The sequence below is a fragment of the Buteo buteo genome, chromosome 5 (assembly GCF_964188355.1).
Source record: "Buteo buteo chromosome 5, bButBut1.hap1.1, whole genome shotgun sequence".
NCBI classification, from domain to species: Eukaryota; Metazoa; Chordata; class Aves; order Accipitriformes; family Accipitridae; genus Buteo; species Buteo buteo.
In genome coordinates, this window is record NC_134175.1 from 48,105,568 (window position 1) to 48,126,287 (window position 20,720).

Consider the following 20,720-nt stretch of genomic DNA (forward strand, 5'->3'; position numbering starts at 1 on the left):
GAGCAGCAGAGTGCCACTGATTGTAATAACAGCCAGGGACACTATGTTTTGAACTCAAGCCCTCTGTGTCTTGATCAGGGCATTTAAAACAGCCTTTTTAAAAAAATTATTGGCCTTGGTGAATAATGGAAGTCATCATATAAACCCAATTCTTTGAATACATCAGAAGGTCTTGGCTGTACCTCCACCTTGGCTGTATGTTTTGCTTCCCAAGGTAAGTTTAAAAAAATAAAAAGATTCCCCAACATAAAGCTCAAGTGGCCTGACGAGTTAATTTTTTCTTAGTGGTTTAATAGGTAGAGCAGGAAAACTGCAGTTGACAAAGTGCTGGGTAGGATTTGATTTCCTTCTTCAGATAAACATGTGCCTTCTAATTATATGCCTTACTACAGGGAGGAGCATTTCCTACAAGGCTGCATATAGAATCCTTGCAGTCAGGACTGCATGAGCTGCTTCAGTCTTCTATGCTGTCTGGATTAATATTTCCAGGTGTGGATTCATTTCAGGAATTCAGAGGGCTGTAACCCTTTCTCCTCCTGTTGCCCCGAGCAAGGCATCCCACCTGCCACTAAGGACTTAACAACTGCCCAGGTTTTCTGTAACCCACCTGGATTTAACACCACTGGTTTAGGCTTTGAAGAAGCTTTTTTGAGACCGCAGTCTGCAGAGATATATAGTGACTGCCTGCTGGAAGCTTGCACAGAAAAGAGAGTGACTTAACCCCATTCAAAGCATCAGCCTTGAACGGCGCGGGAGCCGTGGGGGAGCCAGCTCTTACGCTGCGCGAGGTTGGTGATGGGCAACTGCCGAGCAAATTGGGATGTACAGTGCACAGCGGCGTGATCAGGGATCGTGTTCATTGCTGCACAGTTCCTACAGTTTCCCATTCAGATCAGGGCAGGATTCATATTCGTGTCCCGGCGGTGTCCTGGTTTGTTTCACTGAGACTTACATGAGATGTAAATGAGAATAGGGATTCCTTGCTAAGATTATACTAGTAATAAAAAAGTAATTATATTGCATTCAGTTGCAAAATGAAATGACAGCTTGCTTTCTGCTTTTTTCTCAATGCTATAATTAACAGACTTCCAATTACTACCTTACTAAGATCTATTCCAAGCCAGGTCACAAGGAGAGCCAAGCACAGGCACTCCCTGCATCATTCTGGCTCTGTTGTGGACCTGCCTTCACCCAGAACATTTTCTGGCAATAAATCTTGATGCTACAACTCTAGGATAAAATTATCTTCTTGGCCGTAATTTGTGGCTCTTCTCCTCACCAAAGCCCCTCTTGCAGCCTGCTCTTATTCTTCCAGTGATTTCACTGGATTAGTGTGGATAAGTGATATTCATGCAAAGTATGTTGTGGCCATATATTTTTTAGGCAAATGCTTTAAATTATACCAAATGTTGCACATTTGCAGCCCATTTTCATGGCTTTTGGGGGCTATCTGGATCTGACTAATATTGCCTTACTGTTCCACTCTAAAAGTGCATTATTCTGCTACCTGTGATCTTTCCTTGAATATTTATACCATAAGCTCTGCAAAGAAATTTACTTTATGTGATGTGGTTGGGTAGTGCCTAGCATAAACAAACAGAGAGCGGATTGCCATACTGCAGAGAGTAAGTAACAACATTGGCACTCTGCTATGTCTCTGAGAAATTTCCAGAGATATTTGTTTTGTTTTGTTTTACAGTTTGTTAAACTAATGCTTTAACCAGCTTCTTCCCTGCATCTCGTTTTTTGGTACATTTTGCTCCAGGCGCTCTTATGGCTTCAGATAGAAGTTTTTGCAGCAACTTCATTAATAATTCAGAAATATTAAACTCACACTTTTAAAGAAGAACAACGAGAGTACTCAAATATCCACGTACTGTTATTTTTCTCCCTCCGTAGGACTTTAGGATTTTGACACGTGGCGATGCCTCGGTGCTTTTGATGGCTAGCTGGGGTCTGCTCTCCCGAAAATGGCCATTGCAGGTGTCCAGCACCACGGTGTCACCCCCTTCTCGCGCGGCTACGCCGCAGTTGCAGGCGGTGGCAGAGCGGTGGCCTCCGCAATCCCACTGCCGAACGTGCACTTCAAATGCCCGCGACATGCTCTGGCACAAAAGGAAGGTGCCGATTTTATAGTTATCGTAGCGCCTAAACAGCAACAAACAAAAAAGAAGAGGATTTAGAGACCCCAGAGCATCCACCCGTGACAGCCATTTGTTGGTACTCATACAACAGCACTCTTTAGTTAGACCAGTGTGGCGGCTGGCCTTGGACGAGGGAAAATCAACACGTGGGGAAGCGTTTCTCCTGCGCTGTAAGCAAGGGAACGCCGTCGCAGTTATTAGCTGGAAGTGCCTAAGAATTCATGTAAAAAGCGGATAGCTGTCTCCCAGCTGCTACCATGGCAACGGGCATGGATAAAAAGGATAAACATTTGATAAAAAGCAAATAGGAAAAAGTCCCTGCCTCCAGGCCTTAATAAATATGTTTTGGTTCTAACTGGATGCTTTACAGCATGGTATTCTTCAAAGCAAAATCAGTGCTCAAATAACCTCTTCTGTGACTAATCACTAACTTTTACAAGACTGACTGCGGCTAGGTGAATACTTTGTATGAAAAACTGGGATTCTACTGAAAAACCTGTTAAAATGAACTTGGTTCCCCCCCGCCTCCAACTTCCCTGTAAGCACAACTTTTGCTCTAAATGGATTGACAATCAGCACAGTGCAGTGTGCTGAACAATTCGGGACTTTCATTCTTCCCTGTACAGAAAGTCTTTGCTCCACCCGAGTGAGGCCATGAGCAGAATAATTTTAATAACTTTGCAAGGGTTTCCCCTGTGCCCGAGCCAGGTAAAACCCCTCCTGCCTGCAGCCCCCTGGGTTTCCACAACAAGAACCTGCGAGAAGATCCTCTTCTGCTTGGTCTTTCTTTTCTCACTCCATAAGCCTACCTTATTCTTACTCTGCTTTATTCTAATGTGGTGAATAAAAGTAAAGCAAGCAGTAGCTGTATACTTTATATATGTTGCTGGAGTTTTCTCCTCACAAGCCAACAGCTGCCATCTTTAAAAATGATGGGTTATTCTACTTCCTTTTAAGGCACTGCATACTGCATTTAGTTTTAAACACGGTTTTTATGAAATTAAGTAACATGGAAACGAAGCTATAAGCTTATAATAATAAGCATTATTCTTTTCTACAATAAAAGAAGAAAATGTAAAAAGGAATGTATAAAATTCCTCAACTAAATAGCAGGATTATTTTTAAGCACTGTCATACAAACATCAATATTTTTCCAGTCTTTTAATGTTTCCTATACAGAGGAACAAATGGCTCAAGAACTGAGATTTTTTAGCATGTATGTATCTGCATTTTATTTCTCTTCAGAATAAAAGCCATAGAAAACTACGTAGTTTAAAACACAGTAAGAATTTAGACTCCAACTGCTTTTTTTTCTCTGCTAGAAAACACATCTGACTTTATCTTTCATCTTGAAAAACTTAGTGAAGTTGGCCATGAAACGATAAGATTTTGAATGGTTCTGTCTCATCTTATTTTCTAATCAGGTACATAAATCCTAAGTACACTGCGCAGATGCTGTTGCTAAGATTGATTAGAACTAAGGACAACATAAAAAATAGATAATCTCTTTTAACATCAAGTACTAGCTCCATTTAGACATCTTCACAGCTGAGACAGAGGAGACAGGATATTTTATGAGAATCACCTTCCACAGTTTCCTTCAACAGGGGGAGCTTAGAAGGAAAGGTGTTTAGAGAGGTTGATGGAAAATAATGCGTCAGAATGGCTGTACCCACACTAATCAGCTGGATCTGGTAAATAAGACTGTATTAGCATATACATATAAATATCACTGCAGTTACAGTGCGGGAACTATTTACTGCTTAATAAGCATTGACAGTGGACCCAATCCAACTGTTCTGGATGTCACTTAGAGTCCTTCAATTAAGTGAGGGCATAGCTTGCATAGCACATAACAAATCTGCAATGTGTCTAAATTGAAGCTTTCGGCTGCCTTTGAATTACTTGAATGGATAATTGCACGTAGTCAGGTAAACTTTTATGATGTTTATACAACTGTAATTGTGATAATGATTCTTTGGACAACATTTGAGAAATTGCTTGTGACACTAAAAGCATGAAGTAGAGTTGCTGGAGCTCTTGCATGAGGGAGCTCTGGGTGTTCTTTGTGAACCAGGCGACACTGCTTGTGTCTAAATTGCCCTCCACAGTGCGCTTCCCCCTCCTGCTTCCCTAATAGTCTGTAGCAATAGATGTACTGGGTGGAAAGCGGTTCCCTCCCTCTGCATCTCTGTGTTTGGGATGTTTTTCAAGGGGTCCAGCAAGTTCTTGTCCCAGCATGAAGTCATGGCTCAAGTTGTGCTCTTAAACCAAGAATTATGAAATGTCTTTGTCTTATGTCTTTGGTTATGACAGTGAGATTCTATAGGAATAATTTCTGTTGGTTTATTGTAAGAGAGGGACAGAAGGGAATATAAATACATGTAAACAATTACTACTAGTAGCATTAGATTAACTAACACAATGCACTTACTATTCACCAAGCTACACTTCATGTTTTTATTAATTCAGTTATTACTGTGACTGCTCCTAAAGATTTTCCCCCACAGTTCTGCCACCAAATTATTTGATTTGTTGAAACGTCCCTCCAGGCTCCCTCTTTCCTTGCTAATAAGAACTATTTTATGCTGGTTGTGACCCTAGGAAGTGCTGGGTGATGCTGGAGGGTGTCCTCTGGTTTCAGACTGGTCATGTTGTTCTTGGGGAGCGAAGCTGTTGGGTTATGTTCAGCAGTCCCTGGATGCTTGGGGTCGTATAAACTTCTACAGACTATCAAAAAGAACAGCATTTCTGGCAGGGCTACTCATGCCCAGGACTTGGTTGTGGGCTACTATGATGAATGCCATTAAAGCCAACCAGAAGCGTGAAGCTGTGCAAGCTGAGGGGTTTTGCTATTGTGCAGGAAACGGCCCCATTGCCCCTGTGATGATATTGATGGATGGATTAGCATAAATGTTTGAGAAATCTGAAAAATCTTCTTCCTTTTTTTAAGGTAAAATGCAAAATAACATGAATGATAAATATAGTTCACCATTGAAGAAATATTTCCCTTTTTATATTTTGCCTTAAAGGGATTTTCTGCATATTTAGTTTTAAGCTAGTACTTCATATTTAAGAATCTACAATTTATGGCATGAAAAGCTTTTATATTTATAATGTGCCATAACTAGTAATGAGGCCTATACTTTTGCTTTACCAGGCTTTCACATTTGTTTAATTTAGAAGGTACTTTGCTATAAAAGGAAGTGCTCTCTCTGGATTTTAGCTAGTATAATTAACGCCATTTCACATCTATGCTCCAATATACACAAATTGGTTGTGCTTACACTGTAAAATATGACACATTCTCCTTTGGTTTTCAGTCACTTCCTTTGGTCAAAAGAATGAAAAGATTACAAGATAAATATTTCTACAGAAATATATTAGCAGGAGGCAGACCAAAGGGTGTTGTTATCATTAGAAGTGGGAGTTAGGTATTTCAGTTACCTAATGAATAGCTAACTACCTCAGATGTAATGTGAGCTCAGTATCTCAGGTTAAAAACCATTGAAAACATCACTATAGAAGTTACAAAATGAAGTATTATTGTGAAACCTCACGAAACAACCTATACATTGGAAGTGACCACTTCAGTAGGAAAATTTTACTACCAAAAAAACCCCTTTCAGTCTTTTGATTTTCATGCCATTTTTCAACAAATCTGCTAAAGAAATTATTCAAATAAATATTTTTAAATTAAATTTTAAATTTTTAATGCTTTTCATTTAAGTTTTAGAAACCACAAAAGGTTGCAGTTTTCTATTTTCATGTTTGTTTTCATCCTTGCTTTTCCCCATTGTGTATTTTTCCTCCCTCTTCACCGCTGCTAATGGGAAAGTCAAAGAAGGTAAGCAACTCTGTGGAAGGCAGGAGTATGTTTATGTTTATGTGCATGCCTGTTTGCGTAGAAAACACTCCTACCGTTTTGCTGTTGGCAATGTTCCCCATCTTCAGCCTTTCCCTTGCTTTTCATGTGACAGTCCTTCAGTGAGCCATCCCCACGACTCGAGCGGGTGGAAAGAGAGACAACTGATCTGATCGCCACCCATCCACAGCAGCTCTGCCTACAGCAGTTTGATCTTAGAGTCTGCTGCCTCCTCGTAAGCTGACCCGCGGGCTTTGTGGTGGAACAAATGGTTTTGCTTGGGTTATACGGTTTGAGGGATACTCTGCTTTTGATCTCAGAAACAGTTTTGATGATAGTTTATTAAGCTTTGGTTGCTGCTGTCTTTGTAGCCATAAAGAGGTGGGTAAAGGCTGCTATTTCCTTCAGTTCTCTTTGACTAATTTTGGATGTTTCTTTTCTTTCCTGTGTAATGTTCTCACCTGAGCCTGTGCCTACAGATCGCTTATAGTAGATGTAGCTCCAAGAGCTGATGCTCCACTCATCCTCTCAGCCTATTGCTTCATAGTCCCTAGGAGAAACTGCTCTTAGCTTTTTCTCTTCTCTTGCTTTGCTGTTTGCAATCTGCAGATTGGTCTCTTTCTGACAGTTTTTTATTACTGAGGGACAATCATATGGTTTCTTACTTGAGCCCACAAGGCTTTTGTACAATTCTGCCATTCACAATACCAAACGCACATCTCATTTCAAACACGATTTCCCACCACGTAGCCTTTCATGACCAACGGGGAATGCTTCAGTTCCATCCCTCTGTGTCAGCCTTTATCTTTAGGTTATAGGTTTGTATCAGGACAGAAGCAGGAATTGCATTCCCCACCCCTTAAATACAGAGCTTTAAAACAATTTGCTAATGTGTTAACATTTTTTTGGATAGGCAGACTGAGAAGTTGCTTAACTGATGTGTAATAGGGTGGCATAATCATTACAATAATTGAAAGAGAAATTATTTACAATAATAAATGGGAATATAAGTAGGAGTAATGGGACTGTGAAATGATGGGTAAGAAACTTGGCTGAATATCAAGAAGTGATATATCTTCGTGAAATAACCTAGTTATTGAGATGGCAGAAGCCCCATCAGCTTGGCTCATTTAAAGCTACACTGGACAGAGCAGTAATGAATGTCCATCCACAAGGAAGAAACGTGCAGTTACCAAGGGGCCAAGCTAATCCTGGGATTTTTCCATTTCAAGGCTGTGTGACTCTGAGGCAGAATGCCACAGAAGGATGGGCTTTTCCAAACTCCCTGTCCTCAAATAGAATTCTAAATTGCTTAGAATCATTTATGTGTGCTATCAATAACAGAGTTGCATAATAAGTTATTCAAATAAAATTGCTTTGTTTAATTTTAGACCTTTTTTCCCATGGAAGCAATGTAAAAATGTGCTACATGTCTGAGAGCGTTCCCTTGTTTCAAGAGGCACTTTTCAGTGATTTATGACTTTCTAAACACAACAACCTGGCAGATCATTGTCCATTCTTAGCCCTAAATCAGAAGGGAATATTTTAGAATATAAATGTTTAGAGAGTGTTGAAATAATATTATAATCTAATTTAATATCCCAGAGTTGAAATAATTGCAGATACATAAGGCATGGGAATGTCTTTGCACCTCTTGTAGCTCTTCTGCAGCTTCTACATATTGAGCAACCACACTTGCATGAAACAAATGCCCGACCTCATTAAAAATGGTATTCAGCAAAGCAGGAGGGAAACAGGAAAGCCCTCGATGTGCAGAACTAATCTCCTAGCTGACACTACCCAGTTTAGGTGAAATCTTTATCTGAGGCAGACATATAACCTTTAATAGAGTCACTGCCTTTCTCACATTTCATTGACAGATTTCTCCAGCTTTGACGTCATTTCACATGCTACCTCCAAAGCATGCTGGACGGAAATTGGGACATTCGGATATCAAAATTAGAATATCATGCCTGCCGAGCCCCTGTGGGCGCTGTGCGCCTGAAGTCATTATCTGTGCCATTAGGAGGTTAACGGCAGAATGATGAACCTGGAATGTGATCTGAAATATTAGCAACTTTGGATCAAACGTGCTAGATGCAAACTTTAAAATCTTCCTGTTGTGTTAAATAGCTGGGGTAAATAGATTCATGAACGATTAGGGAAGTTAACTGAAGAAAAGTTCTGAGCAGTACAGGCTGTCAAACACAAATATACCACCTTTGGCTCAGTAAGTCTTTAAGCAACCTATTCCTGGTTAATATAGGAGGACATCTGGACAGTACAGGAGGACTTACAACTTCATTTTTGCACTCTTTCCCTGAGATTTCCCGGATATTATCATTTCTGGAGTTCTTTTCTCTGAGACAGTATGGCCATCTTTATGGGTTTTTGGTTTTGACTGTCAAATCCATGCAGAGAAGCAGCTGTGCATAAACCAGCTGTGGAAGTAGAAGAATGCAAGAGCATCCTTGGGCTGAGTGACTTTGCGTCAGGTGTTACTAAACTGCTGGGGAGGAGCAGGCTGTCCCTGTGTGCTGCGCTGCTACAGGGATGTAATGGCTCACGTGTGTGGAACTGGGGTGTCACTAACACGATGGCACACGGTGAAGAATCCCTCTCAGAGTCATTCATGACAGGTCTGTTTGAAGAACATTTTGGAATCTGACCCTCGTCTTGTAAAAATTATTCAGACTCAAAACCACTGCTGCTTCAAGCTTAATCCATTTCTGGTCCTTTTGTTAAAAGGAGTCTAAACAGCTGGAAGGAAACCATGTATGTTATTGAAGCACTACTTTAATCACTATAAGCAAACTAGTAAAATGCTCTTTTGATATTCTAATGTAAAACCAAATGCATGCTACATCCAGAAACTGAAAACTGCAGTAATTGAGCAAAATTATTTCAAAGTAGAATACTCACCATCCATCAAATGTGATAATGTGTGGATCAGTGAAAGAGTAGCAGTTCCCTGTTGGGAGGTCTCGAACTGTGACCTAGTTAAAATGAAATGTGTAATGAATACAGTCTACACAGCAGTTTTTCTTCATTACTGTTCCTCACAAAACATTAGGGGCAGGATTCATGTGTCAAGTACAAACTAAAATCTGACTTCTAAAACATGATTGCGAATGGGTACAAAATAGGCTTTGCTTTCAAACAACGGAGTTTAATCACATGCAATAAGGGAGTTCAAAGTGCTCCTATTCCACCTGATGTAATGCACTGTCTTTCTTTATCTGGTAAAAAGCGAAGCTTTTTTTTTTAAACTTTTTTGCTAAGAAGTAGATCATTCATTAAAATTATCAGGAAAGTAGAGTGCTTATTAAATTGTACTGATTTTAATGCCTGGAGTATGGTATAATGTATGCTGTAATTAAGTAGTGTTAGCATATTTTAGTAGTAGTCACTGCCTGTCCCCTAATTTGACCTTAGATTTCCTGATACAGCATCTGAATGGCTGATTTGTATATTTGATGTCCAGGTTATTGATCGGGTACTGGTGACGAGGCCCCAAATTAGGCTGCTGGAGCTGTCTGTTTTGGGCACATGAATAAAAGAGGAAAGGATCTACTATAGCAAAATAGATCTTCAGCCGCATCAGCTCTTGGTTACCTGGGCACAAGCTGGGTCCCAGGCGAGTCCTGAGAGTCCTGCCACCCTGCAAGGAGCAGAGATACCTGCAAAAACCAGAGGTAGGACAGCTCTCTTTGAAGTTGCAATACCTGAATCTCAGGCAGTGCTGGGCCTGCAGTACCACAGCTGCTCAAGGTGGTGGGTTTTTCATGGCTGAATACTCTGCTATCCAGTTCTCAGAAATGCGAGACTGGGTTGTGTAGTGATTTTCAAAATGAAGAGCTCCCAGTCATGCTGGAGGGAGTGATGAAGTGTTATGGTTTTCCCGTATCCAGCCTGCCAGGCTGATTTCTGGGCCAGGGCTGTTAATTCTTTGCTCGCTCTTTGCCCATGAGAAGTCCAGAGGTGCAATTCAGTTAGTTCTACCATAATCCACGGAGCGGGGAAGAAGAATGGCTGCTATAGCCTTGTACAGTCTTTTGGTGACAAAGCAGAACTTAGCTTTTTGGAACAGTGGTGAAATTAAATAAATGAATAAGGAGGGAAGATAGAACCACACTTCCTGACAAAATTCCTCACCTGCAGCAGGATGTCATCTGTATTTCAAAATGCCCCTGAACCATCACACGGAGACTGCTTAGGCACCCGCTGGTGTCTGGTATACCAAACTATCAGAGTGATGGTATTGAGGGCTGAAAAACTGAACACCTCTTTGAACAGCATTTTGATCTGAGCTCAATCGTATCATTTGTATCTACGGTGTGATACAAAGTAGTGTCTCAGAATTTTCCCATTTTCTCCATGGCCGCAACCTTCCTACGTAAAACCTTTGCACAGAAAAAGCCACGTGGCCCTTTCTCCTCTGCTCTTTTCTTGCATGATACCAGCAGAAGATGCAAGTCCTAGTTGCAGGCAGTATCAGTTTGCTGAAGAAATCCGCCTTATCAGGTGTCTGAATGTGTCAGGATGTTCTGCCCACCATTTCTGTTCAATTTTCAGATAAATCAAAAATATTTGAACAAGTCTGAAGGACTAAAGATTATGTGGATTTTAATATATGGATTTTTCCTTGATATGTTGCAGGAACTGTGGTACATTAAGGCCTCTAATTAACTGCAAAGCAGCAGCAGGGAAATGGGGGGGAGGGAAGGTAATGTCTGTTATGTTTCCATAGATCAAGTTTTTACTGAGATAGATGGAATTTATTATTAAAAATTATTAATTCAATTTCACACTTGCTACATTTTCATATTTTAATGAAAGCATTTGTAACTTCAAGAAAAAATATGGGTATGTGAGTGTACTAGACTGAATTAGCTGCAATTTCTGATTTCAGAATCTTAAAAGGTTTAAAAAGAACCTATGCTGGAGAGGAAAGGATATAGTCCCATGCTAGGCATTTTACCTTTGAAAACAAAAATTCTTTTGGTGCAGTTTAATCTCATCCTCTCATGAGCAAATCCACAAAAATTAGGGCACAAAAATTATAGGTTTCATAGGGGGTTTGTTTTTGGTTACTTAAAATATACCAGCTTGGATGTGCTACTGCTCTGAGAAATTTAGCTGAGTCAAATCTGTGCTCTGATTTATTCTCTCGGGCAGTGGGATTATGGCTCTCAAACCTCCAGCCGAGGCCCTGAAACAACTTCACAGACAACGGGCCGGTCCCTGCTTGCCACGCTCCTTTGGCCAGGCTCTCCGCAGGGAAAGTGTGGCTTGCCTCCCTGATTGCTTCTTATTATTTTTATTTTGGACATTCTGTAGAGGGATAAATGAAGAGGCAGAGCAGCCACGTGTGCTGTTGGAGGCGTCCTGGCGATTCCTGGCACCGTCACGAGTTGAACATGGCTCTGCTGAGTCCCGGTTCTCCTTCCTCATTACCACGGCACTGCCTTTCCCCTGCTTTTTCAGAAACTGTTCTCCAAACCCTCGATTTTCCCTCTCCCTCCTTCTCAAAAAGGTGCTAATTCCCTAACCTGGGTTTTCCCGCTGTCCTTCTCCAGCAGATGCAAGCACGCCTGGTTACATCTATAACCCAGCTGTTGGCCTTACCGATGTGCTGACTAATAATCAAACCTAAAGCACGAAGCTTTACATGTTAATTTTCTTGGTGTATAAAGAGATTGTTTTGATTTACTCTGCTGACAGCGGTCCCCAAGTGTTCATACAGTTAAGGTTTATCAGCGTCTCCTTTTCTTCGATACTAAACCTCCCACTTAAATTGGACACCTTTTCCAAATGATTTTAGGACCCAACCTTCACATCCTTGGGTGTGTAAGCCCTCCAAAGCAAATCCCTCCATCCGACCAGTTCAGCTCTGATGCGGCTGACACGGGTCCCATCCTGAGCAAAGTCCGTCACGGCTGTCACTCGCAGCACCACAGCTGCACAGCTGCTTTCCGAGCAGGGCACCTGCAGCAGATCCACCTGGCATGCCGAAAGGGCGACGTTCGGGGGTCCCAGTAATTGGCTATCTAAAATGAACATGAACACCAAGTCTGACAAGAGTTATCCAAACAGTTGCGCGTACCCTGTTTAGCATCCAACACAAACGGTTCACATTCCAGGACACACGTACCTTGAAACCAGATGGGGTTTGCGTGAAGACAGTTGTGACTGACTCAATCTGGCATCCCTCTGCACATCTCACTGTGCCTTTTTATTTAATTTTTTTTTCCTCCCCCTGCAGTAGACAGTTTACTAAAACTCAGTGGTGCTTCTCTTTCCACAGGTGCTAATATTTCTGGAATGACAGTCTTATCTTTATGGGTCCATGCCCAGGGAATGAAGACGAGTAGTTCTCGTGACAAAGAAAGAGATGAGTCTGTGTTTCTGGAAAACATTTATCTTTCCCTAGCTTTATTACAAGGAAGTATCTGCTGGGAGTTATTCAATTTAAAATAAACAGAATTTTTGATTTGGAAAGGGAGGGTTCTCGAGTCAGTTTTTAGTGAAGTTTGGATCCACGACAAGAAGGCAGAAGCAGCAGATTTGCCTTTGTATTTTTGGCTTAGCTAGGTTAAGGTGCTTTACTTTCCAGTCTGTAAAATGATGATATTTTTATTTCTGTCTTTCACAGAGGCATTGTGAGGATAAATTCACTAAAAGAATGTGGAAAAGTAATAAGCTATGGCGGTACTGGCTATGTAAGTATCTGTGATAGGTAGGGAAGTGATAGATAGTGAAAAAATCAATATGGCAATGGCAACCCAAGTCATTTATGCAGCTCTGCCTCTGCACATCAGATCTTTCCTAAAGGGACCTCTTCTAGCAGCAAGACTGGTAGCATCCACTTCTCTTGGGTCCTGACCCTTAACGTTGAGGTCTCAGGTAAAGGACAAACCTGGATTTTTAGTTCCATAGATGTGTTTTTGATTTACAAAACCTGAATTATGACAGCATTTGGTTCTGAGCCACCTGGTCTGCATTTTACATAGTGTGTATCTGCTCCTCAAGAAGTCACCCAACCCTTCACAAATCCTTTGGTGGGTGAAAAATGAAGTCATGGCCCTACTGAAGCCGGTCCGAATCTCGCTGCTGATTTCAGGACCGCCAGTGTTTGTGACTAGTATTTAGTCTTCTGTCTCAGAACATTAATTATCAGCTGATAAGAACAAAGTTCTAGAAATGGTGGCAATGCGATTAATCTGATATGAAAATCACTTATTTTCATATCATTTTTCCCATTTGTGGAATTGCTTAATAATTTATAGGAGATGGCACTCAAGTGTTTTAAGATGGTATTTCTAATATGGTCAAACAATCAATGTTTTACTCCTTATGGAAAAGACTTATAAAATACAATTTAAATTAACCCTGTAGAGTTCTATAGGAACTGAACTAAAAACCTACAAATATTAATAGCATATTATCTCTCCTATCAAAGCCTTAAAGGTTGCCTCACATCTTATAGAAAAGTCCTGGCTCATTTTCAATGTTCTTAATTCAATTAAACTGAAGGTTTCCATGAGGAATTGTTATTGTCATTACAGCCCCACGAGCTGTGCTCACAACCCAGAACAAAAGTTTAAAATCAAACAAAATCATCTTGTCAAAATAGTAATGATAAACTTAACAGAAGCCGAACTCCAGTGGCTCTGCTGTGCCTTGGCATTCATTATGATATTGTCTGAACTTAGAGAGATATTTCTGTGCTTGTAATTAGCTTTCTTATCACTTATTCCCTACATAATTAGCACAACAGTGTTGTTATATGGATTCAGTCAGACAAGGAGCTTGTCAGTTAATTTATTTAGTATAAACGAATCTCAGCTAAAATTGTTTTTATTTTCAATTTATAGCACTGTGGCTGACACTATGTTTTTCAGAAGCCCACGGTGTTCTTTCAGATAAACTAATGGACCCTAAAGACAATAAAGGCACAAAACAAATATGTGGTTATGCAAACACCCAGCAGCAGATACTCAACCTTAAGTGTATAGAGATATCCCAATTGATCATAAACAGCCCAAGTGTCATCCAAGGAAACAGCCTCAGGATGGAGCAATCAAGAGCTAGAGCTGGTTATTAGTTTAAGCTGCAGAAATGAGTTGATTAAAACTAACGGAAATTTTCCACCTCAGCGACAACTTCCTTTAAAGATTAGTTAATTGGTCGAGTTGTGCCTCCATCCTGGGACCTCAGGGCACCAACTCATCAAGCCCACTGACAGCATGAAAAGAAAGCTGCTTCTGCAAGCCTCTCCTCCCCTCTTTCTTCCAGTCAAATACGTGTTGTGGGACCGGAGAAGACCCTGGCAAGGAGTCAGCCTCAGTCCGATCTGTCAAACTCAGCCTCCTCCACTTGAGAACTCCTGGACCATGCATTCATTGTCAGTGAGATTCTGAAAGGTTTGGTCGATGTCTAAGAAAATGTGAGTTAAAAAAATGACTTTGACAGTTCATGTGACTAATTTGCATTTGATCCTCATAAACGGTGGGTGTCTAAGTTGCTTGGTGTCCGTGGGGACGTCCCACCACACACCAACCTGCGCTCTTAGCTACCTCAATATCTAAGAAAATCTGTTCCCAGGAGCTCAGTGGATGTTTGCCTGATGGACCAGCAGAGGCTCTAAGCCAAGAGCAGTATGTAGAACAGAGCAGCACTGAGCCATGGAGAAATGCAAAGTACTCCACGTACGAGAGCCAACACAGCTGCTGGAACCATAAGGTGCTGTTCAGTTTAAGATCACTGTGTTATGATACCATTTGAATTATTTTTTTCTTCTGTCTATGTACTTGGCTGATGATGGGGAGAGAAAGGAGAGGGATTTAGAAAGGGAGAAATATCAGGAACTATCTGGGTTTTGCCAACATTTTTTTGAGCTGGCTTTTTGTGGATAGGGAAACTGTTGCTGTAATCCTATCTCTATACTTCTTTTTCATTGAGTCACCTATGGGAAGAGAAATAACTGCCTTGTTAGAAAAAGGATTGGGTGTTTTTATTTAGTGCAAATGGAAAGTAAATATATATATATATGCCCCTCTTGGTTAGGCATGATATTCCACCAGATTAACCTGAGGAAAGCATTTACTGATTAAAAGGGCAAGAATTTTCTAAGGGACTTTGTCATTGTTTTCAAGTAAAAAAAAAAACAAACACCAAACTTTAGAAAGAGAATAATATATAAGCACGAGAATGGTTTTTTTCCTCTATATTAAGTTAGACAAAACCTGTAAGCCAGCAAAAAAAAGAAGAAAAAAGGCTTCAGTACACATTTACTGAATAATAAATCTGCAGGTGAACTTCTTATTGATAATTAATGAAATTATTCTACCTAAGACCATTACTGCTAGAAAAACTTAAAATGGAATTTTATGCTCCTGGAATTTCAAATAAGTTCTTCTACTGATAGTTATTTTGCCCATAAATCTCAATGGACTACCATTCAGGTTATTGCTAGTCAGATTTTTTTTCCCTCAAAAATATGTGTGATATTATCATCTGTTTTATTTTGCAAACAAATATATGGCCTACTTTGTTGATTTTATGGTTTCTTCCCATTGTTGTTATTTACATCTTATCATTTCTATTAGAATTCATTGTAACATAAACACAGGAAAAAGTAATCACTTTGATTCAATGCCGATTTGTAAAACTCTTACCCAAATCCTCAGTACTTAGCTGCAAAGTAATTTTACAGGAATCATCATGCCCAGGACAGGCAATGGGTACAGTGCTCAGAATGGTCAAAACATGCTCTTTGCCATCCTCTGCAATTTGTAGTGATTCTGGTAAAAACTAGAAATAAGAAAATAATTTTTAGACCATTTTGACAGCTTAATTAGGCAATACTGATATTTATGAATCTCTGAGTGTTTTTAATCAATTATGAAAAGATATAATTGCTGGTAAAATAATAATAATCTTTGTAATAGTCATCTTCATAATAATAATAATCTTCCTAATAATGATCTTCAACTTTATAAGGGGAAATCGTTGTTAAAACACTTCAACATTCTTGGCAATTAAGAAAATGTTTGCAGTTGTCATATATATAGTGCCTAATTGCTTCTCATGTCCTAATCTCAAAACAAGTTTTTATTAAGCATGATACCATAGAATTTATTCATTTTTACTGTCCCTGGTTGAAAGGAGCTCCCGTTCCATTGCACTAGGAGACATACCATGGCCTGAAGTAGGGCATTACCTCATGGTCATGGACTCTGTGTTGGTACCCTGCCCCAGGTGCAAAGCAGTGCAATTTTTGCCCGATTCCTCTTCCCTGCTATGGCAGGAAGAAGGATTTCTCCGTACATAATGTATTACAGCTTCAGTGGTTCGTGTGCCGGGGAGACAGCTCGGGTTGTGCCATTTCTGTCTGTCTGTTCTCCCGGGGGGAGAGCAGAAACAGCACTCAGGGCTAGTCAGAAATGGGAATTTCCATTCCCTGGGAAATTCTGACATGTCCACAAAACCCAAAACTGTTCCTCAAACAGCACACAGAATGGGCTGCCAGAGTTTTCAAACACCATTCGTGGAGGCATGAAGCTTAGATACTCCGAAGATCTCAAAATCTCCTGGACTGCAGACTGACAGTCTAATCCTTGAGCGGGATTAGACCTGTTTTTTGCACCCAGTGTGAGTTTACCTTCAGCAATTTGGTTTTTGTAGCGCTTGACCATAAGATGATGCATAAAAATTCATTTTTGTCTTTACTCTGTTCTGGTTTGGTTATGATGAAATTCTGCATCCTTGTAGGTGTGTCTTCCCATTATACATAACCACCAGAATACTTCGGGGTATATTTACTAGAAGATGTATTTTTTCCACATTCTTTATGGTGCATTAGTGTCAACACCTGCACACGGTGTTGATGGGTGCTTTAGGGCCTTTTACAAACAGACTGAAAGCCATTTTCTCAAAGCGAACATAAAAGCAGCACTGGTTATGATGATCAGGGCTTATGTTTCTGTATCTTGCTTTTCGGAGCATGTCAGATAATGTATAAATATTCTCTAGGGATATGCCAAGTCAGTAAATCAGGGCCATTGGCATTACCTTAATCCCAGCATAGAAACCTTTGCTCTCTTCAGGCAATGACTGCTGCTCAGGAGTGTCCCTCGTAAAAGCGGTGACAGTGCAAAAGACCTGTAATAGATAACCAGCATATGCTATAGCTTTTCTTGAAGAAAATTCATATAATTATTCATATAATTATTCCTGTTGATCACAGTCGTTAAGCTTTTTTTCTACTGTTGAAACATATTTCAGGGGTTTACGCTTTAAAAATATTTATGCCTAAATCTTGAGATTTGGAAGATTTTTTGATGCATTTAATAAGCAAGAAACATGGCTTCTGTCTTAATTAATAACAATTAATAACACTGAATGCTTACAATGTGTTTTCTTCTGTAGTTTTTCAAACACCTCTGTTAGTGATATTAACTCATTTTAATTAGGGAGAATTTCATTGTTCATAGATGTTACTGTCAGGATTAGGACATTAGCCCTTGGGATCCCAGACTTCAGTCTGTCCACTGGATCAGATATCCTCGCTCTGTACCATGTTTGTAAGCAGGTTTTTTTAATTTAAATTAGTTTGACAGTCATCCAGTCTCAGAAACTGTGTCAGCAATATAAGAAGCTCCTTTTTTTTCTTTCTTATTGCATTATAAAAGATGATGCAGATGTGCCTACAGGGTTTATATTAAAAAAAAATTAAAAAAATTCCCCCCAAACAAAAAAAACTCCACCAGACACAATGTACAAGGCCATTTAAGTTTTATTCCTAGCACAGTCACGCAACCTTTATCTCTGCTGAAACCGCACACCATCTGCCATCTTAATGTTTCATTGATTTCAGAAAACCCAAACTGCTAACATAATTTCTAGGATCATAAGATTAAACTACAGAAATTTTCCTTAAAGCAAATGACAATAGGCTCTGAATTCAGTAGTTCTGAATATTTTTTTTTTTGGCCTATTCTCGGAAATGAAGTAACAGATTGTGTCATACTAAATCAATTCCAAATAGTCAGATGGCATATTTATAGCTACTGCCTTTTTTAAGCCTCAAGTAACCCATGAGGAAGAATTGGACCAATCTAATTTATTTTCTATTGTCATAAACTCCTTTGGATGGATTTTCCATCACCACCCACTGGCCGTGCTGCTCTCGCAAGCTCTCACCTGCTAGCTCAGGCACGACCCTCATGACCAGTATCAGCAAAACAAGATCAAAACCAGAATATTCCCCTATTCGCGTGGTCAGGTGGGCATAGGTTACATACCACTCTGGAATATTTCTTTTACCACCCTAAAAACCCTCTTCATTACCATCAACTCATGATTTTCGTCCAAACTGAAGAATACTCTTTCTTAACTCATTTGCACACAACAAAAATGCCCCACTGGCAATACAGAGTCATTTGTATGGCTATGGGAAAAATTAAGTGTTTTATATGCTCTTCAGGTGGATTATTTCCAGTCCAGCTCAGTCCTGGGTTTATGTGCCTTTTAGGTCATTTTTGCCTTCATAAATATTCTTTTGCTGACAGCTCCAGCCAGTTTGGCTCAAAGAAAGTGGTGTTACTTTTCTGTTACCTAGATGGAAGCCTTGAGGTCGTACTGGGTGTACTGGGTGTGGGGGGAAGACGTGGACCTCACAGAGGTACTTTACAGTTAAAATTCCTCAGATACTTCATAGTCAGCCGGTTTGCTTCCAAAGGAGAACAAGTCGTTGTCTCCTCAAGGTAATAAGCCCCTGTTATCATTAGATATTTTTTATCCCCAAGCATTCCCTAAAGGCTCGTGTTCAGCTTACAGAGTTTGCAGAACAGTTCTTCTGCTGGGAAGGCAGAAGGCGAGTGTTGATCTTCCTCCTGCTGCTTCTCCTACAGCTGCCACAGGGAGAGTCTGCAAAATCAGGATCTGACAAGGCGGCGACAACAGAGTTCAGATAACATATATTCCCTCTATTAAAATAATACTGATCCCCTTGTAGAGCTTATTGAACAAACTGAATGCACCTGCATTGCAGATACTATATTTAAACTTGCCGGGCTGTTTGCACTTTTGGCTTCACTGCTTTTTACTTAAAATGTTCACACAGAGACTTCCCTCTCAACATGTCATGTGGAGCGTTCCTGCCAAGCAGGGAGCTGTAAGGAGAGGCAGCAGGGTTGCACATGAGTATTCCTGGCACCAATGGAAGCACAACCTGGTGATCTTCCCCAAAGCAACATCCTGGGAAATGTCAGAACCCAGCCTCGCTCCCTGCAAGCATTGTATTTTCTCATGTATATATTTTAGAGGTACATTTTATTGATAAAGCACTGTGGTGGGCTGACCCTGGCTGGACAAGCTGCTCTATCACTCCCCTCCTCAGCTGGACAGGGGAGAGAAAAACATAACAAAAGGCTTATTGGTCGAGATGAGGACAGGGAGAGATCACTCAACCAATTACCATCACGGGCAAAACAGACTCGACTTTGGCAAAAAAATTAATTTAATTTATTACCAATCAAATCAGAGTAGGATAATGAGAAATAAAACCAAATGTTAAAACAACACCTGCCCCCTACCCCTCCCGTCTTCCCAGGCTCAACTCCACTCCAAATTTTCTCCACCTCCTCCCCTCCCAGCAGTGCAGGGGGATGGAGAATGGGGGTTGGGGTCAGTTCCTCACACCTTGTCTCTGCAAATTCTTCCTCCTCAGGGGCAGGACTCCTCACTCTTCCTCTGCTCCACCGTGGGGTCCCTCCCACGGGCTGCAGTTCTTCACGAACTGCTCCAGCGTGGGTCCCTTCCCTGGGCTGCAGTCCTTCAGGCACAGCCTGCTCCAACATGGGTCCCCCGCGGGGTCACAAGTCCTGCCAGAAAACCTGCTCCAGCCTGGGCTCCTCTCTCCATGGGGTCCCAGCCTCCTTTGGGCATCCCCTTGCTCCGGCGTGGGGTCCTCCCCGGGCTGCAGGTGGAGATCTGCTCCCCCGTGGACCTCCCTGGGCTGCAGGGGGACAGCCTGCCTCACCATGGTCTGCCCCACGGGCTGCAGGGGAATCTCTGCTCTGGTGCCTGGAGCATCTCCTCCCCCTCCTTCTTCACTGACCTGGGGGTCTGCAGGGCTGGTTCTCCCACATATTCTCACTCCTCTCTTGGCTGCACTAGTACAGTTTTCTTTTCCCCCCTTCTTAAATGTTCTCCCAGAGGCACTACCACTGTTGCTGATGGGCTCGGCCTTGGCCAGCGGCGGGTCCGTCTTGGAGCTGGCTGGCAGTCAGACATAGGAGAAGCTCCTAGCAGCTTCTCACAGAAGCCACACCTGTAGCCACCCTGCTACAAAAACCTTGCCATGCAGACCCAATACAAGCACCGAACACTAAAATAAAAAACTACTCTGTAAAATTACACTGAGATATTCTTAGACTATCAGTCCATTCCAGTTCTATCTTCAGCACTTTTGGAGATTACCACAAACTTTGCAAATTCAAAGTGTACGGACAGCCATCATGAGTTACATTTTATTTCTGTCTTTTATATAATTCCTCCCCTTGTAGTGCCTTTACCTTTTTAGGTACATACTTCACTTCACAATCAGCAGATATGTTCATCGGCTACTGAGCTACAGGTTGACAGTTTGTCACATTATTATTATGATAGTCACTCTGAGGAAGGTTTTTTTCTGCCTTCAGCTA

General features: G+C 41.0%; 1 protein-coding gene and 1 long non-coding RNA gene across 5 annotated transcripts in view; one reads left to right on the plus strand and one right to left on the minus strand.

The window, feature by feature from the left end:
* LOC142031460 (von Willebrand factor D and EGF domain-containing protein-like) overlaps nucleotides 1-20,720 on the minus strand; it is a 188,196-nt gene that overhangs the window by 110,417 nt on the left and 57,059 nt on the right. For all 4 annotated transcript variants that reach the window (XM_075028942.1, XM_075028941.1, XM_075028939.1 and 1 more), the window contains exons 5-9: nucleotides 17,086-17,175; nucleotides 15,690-15,825; nucleotides 11,842-12,059; nucleotides 8,932-9,005; nucleotides 1,878-2,148 (exon numbers count right to left, since the gene is read on the minus strand). In XM_075028942.1, the coding sequence (XP_074885043.1) occupies nucleotides 1,878-2,148; nucleotides 8,932-9,005; nucleotides 11,842-12,059; nucleotides 15,690-15,825; nucleotides 17,086-17,175 (789 nt within the window). The remainder of the gene's footprint in view (nucleotides 1-1,877; nucleotides 2,149-8,931; nucleotides 9,006-11,841; nucleotides 12,060-15,689; nucleotides 15,826-17,085; nucleotides 17,176-20,720) is intronic.
* LOC142031467 (uncharacterized) lies at nucleotides 9,019-15,662 on the plus strand. The gene is made up of 3 exons (XR_012650526.1): nucleotides 9,019-9,704; nucleotides 12,665-12,731; nucleotides 14,308-15,662. It is a non-coding gene; the product is annotated as an uncharacterized LOC142031467 (long non-coding RNA).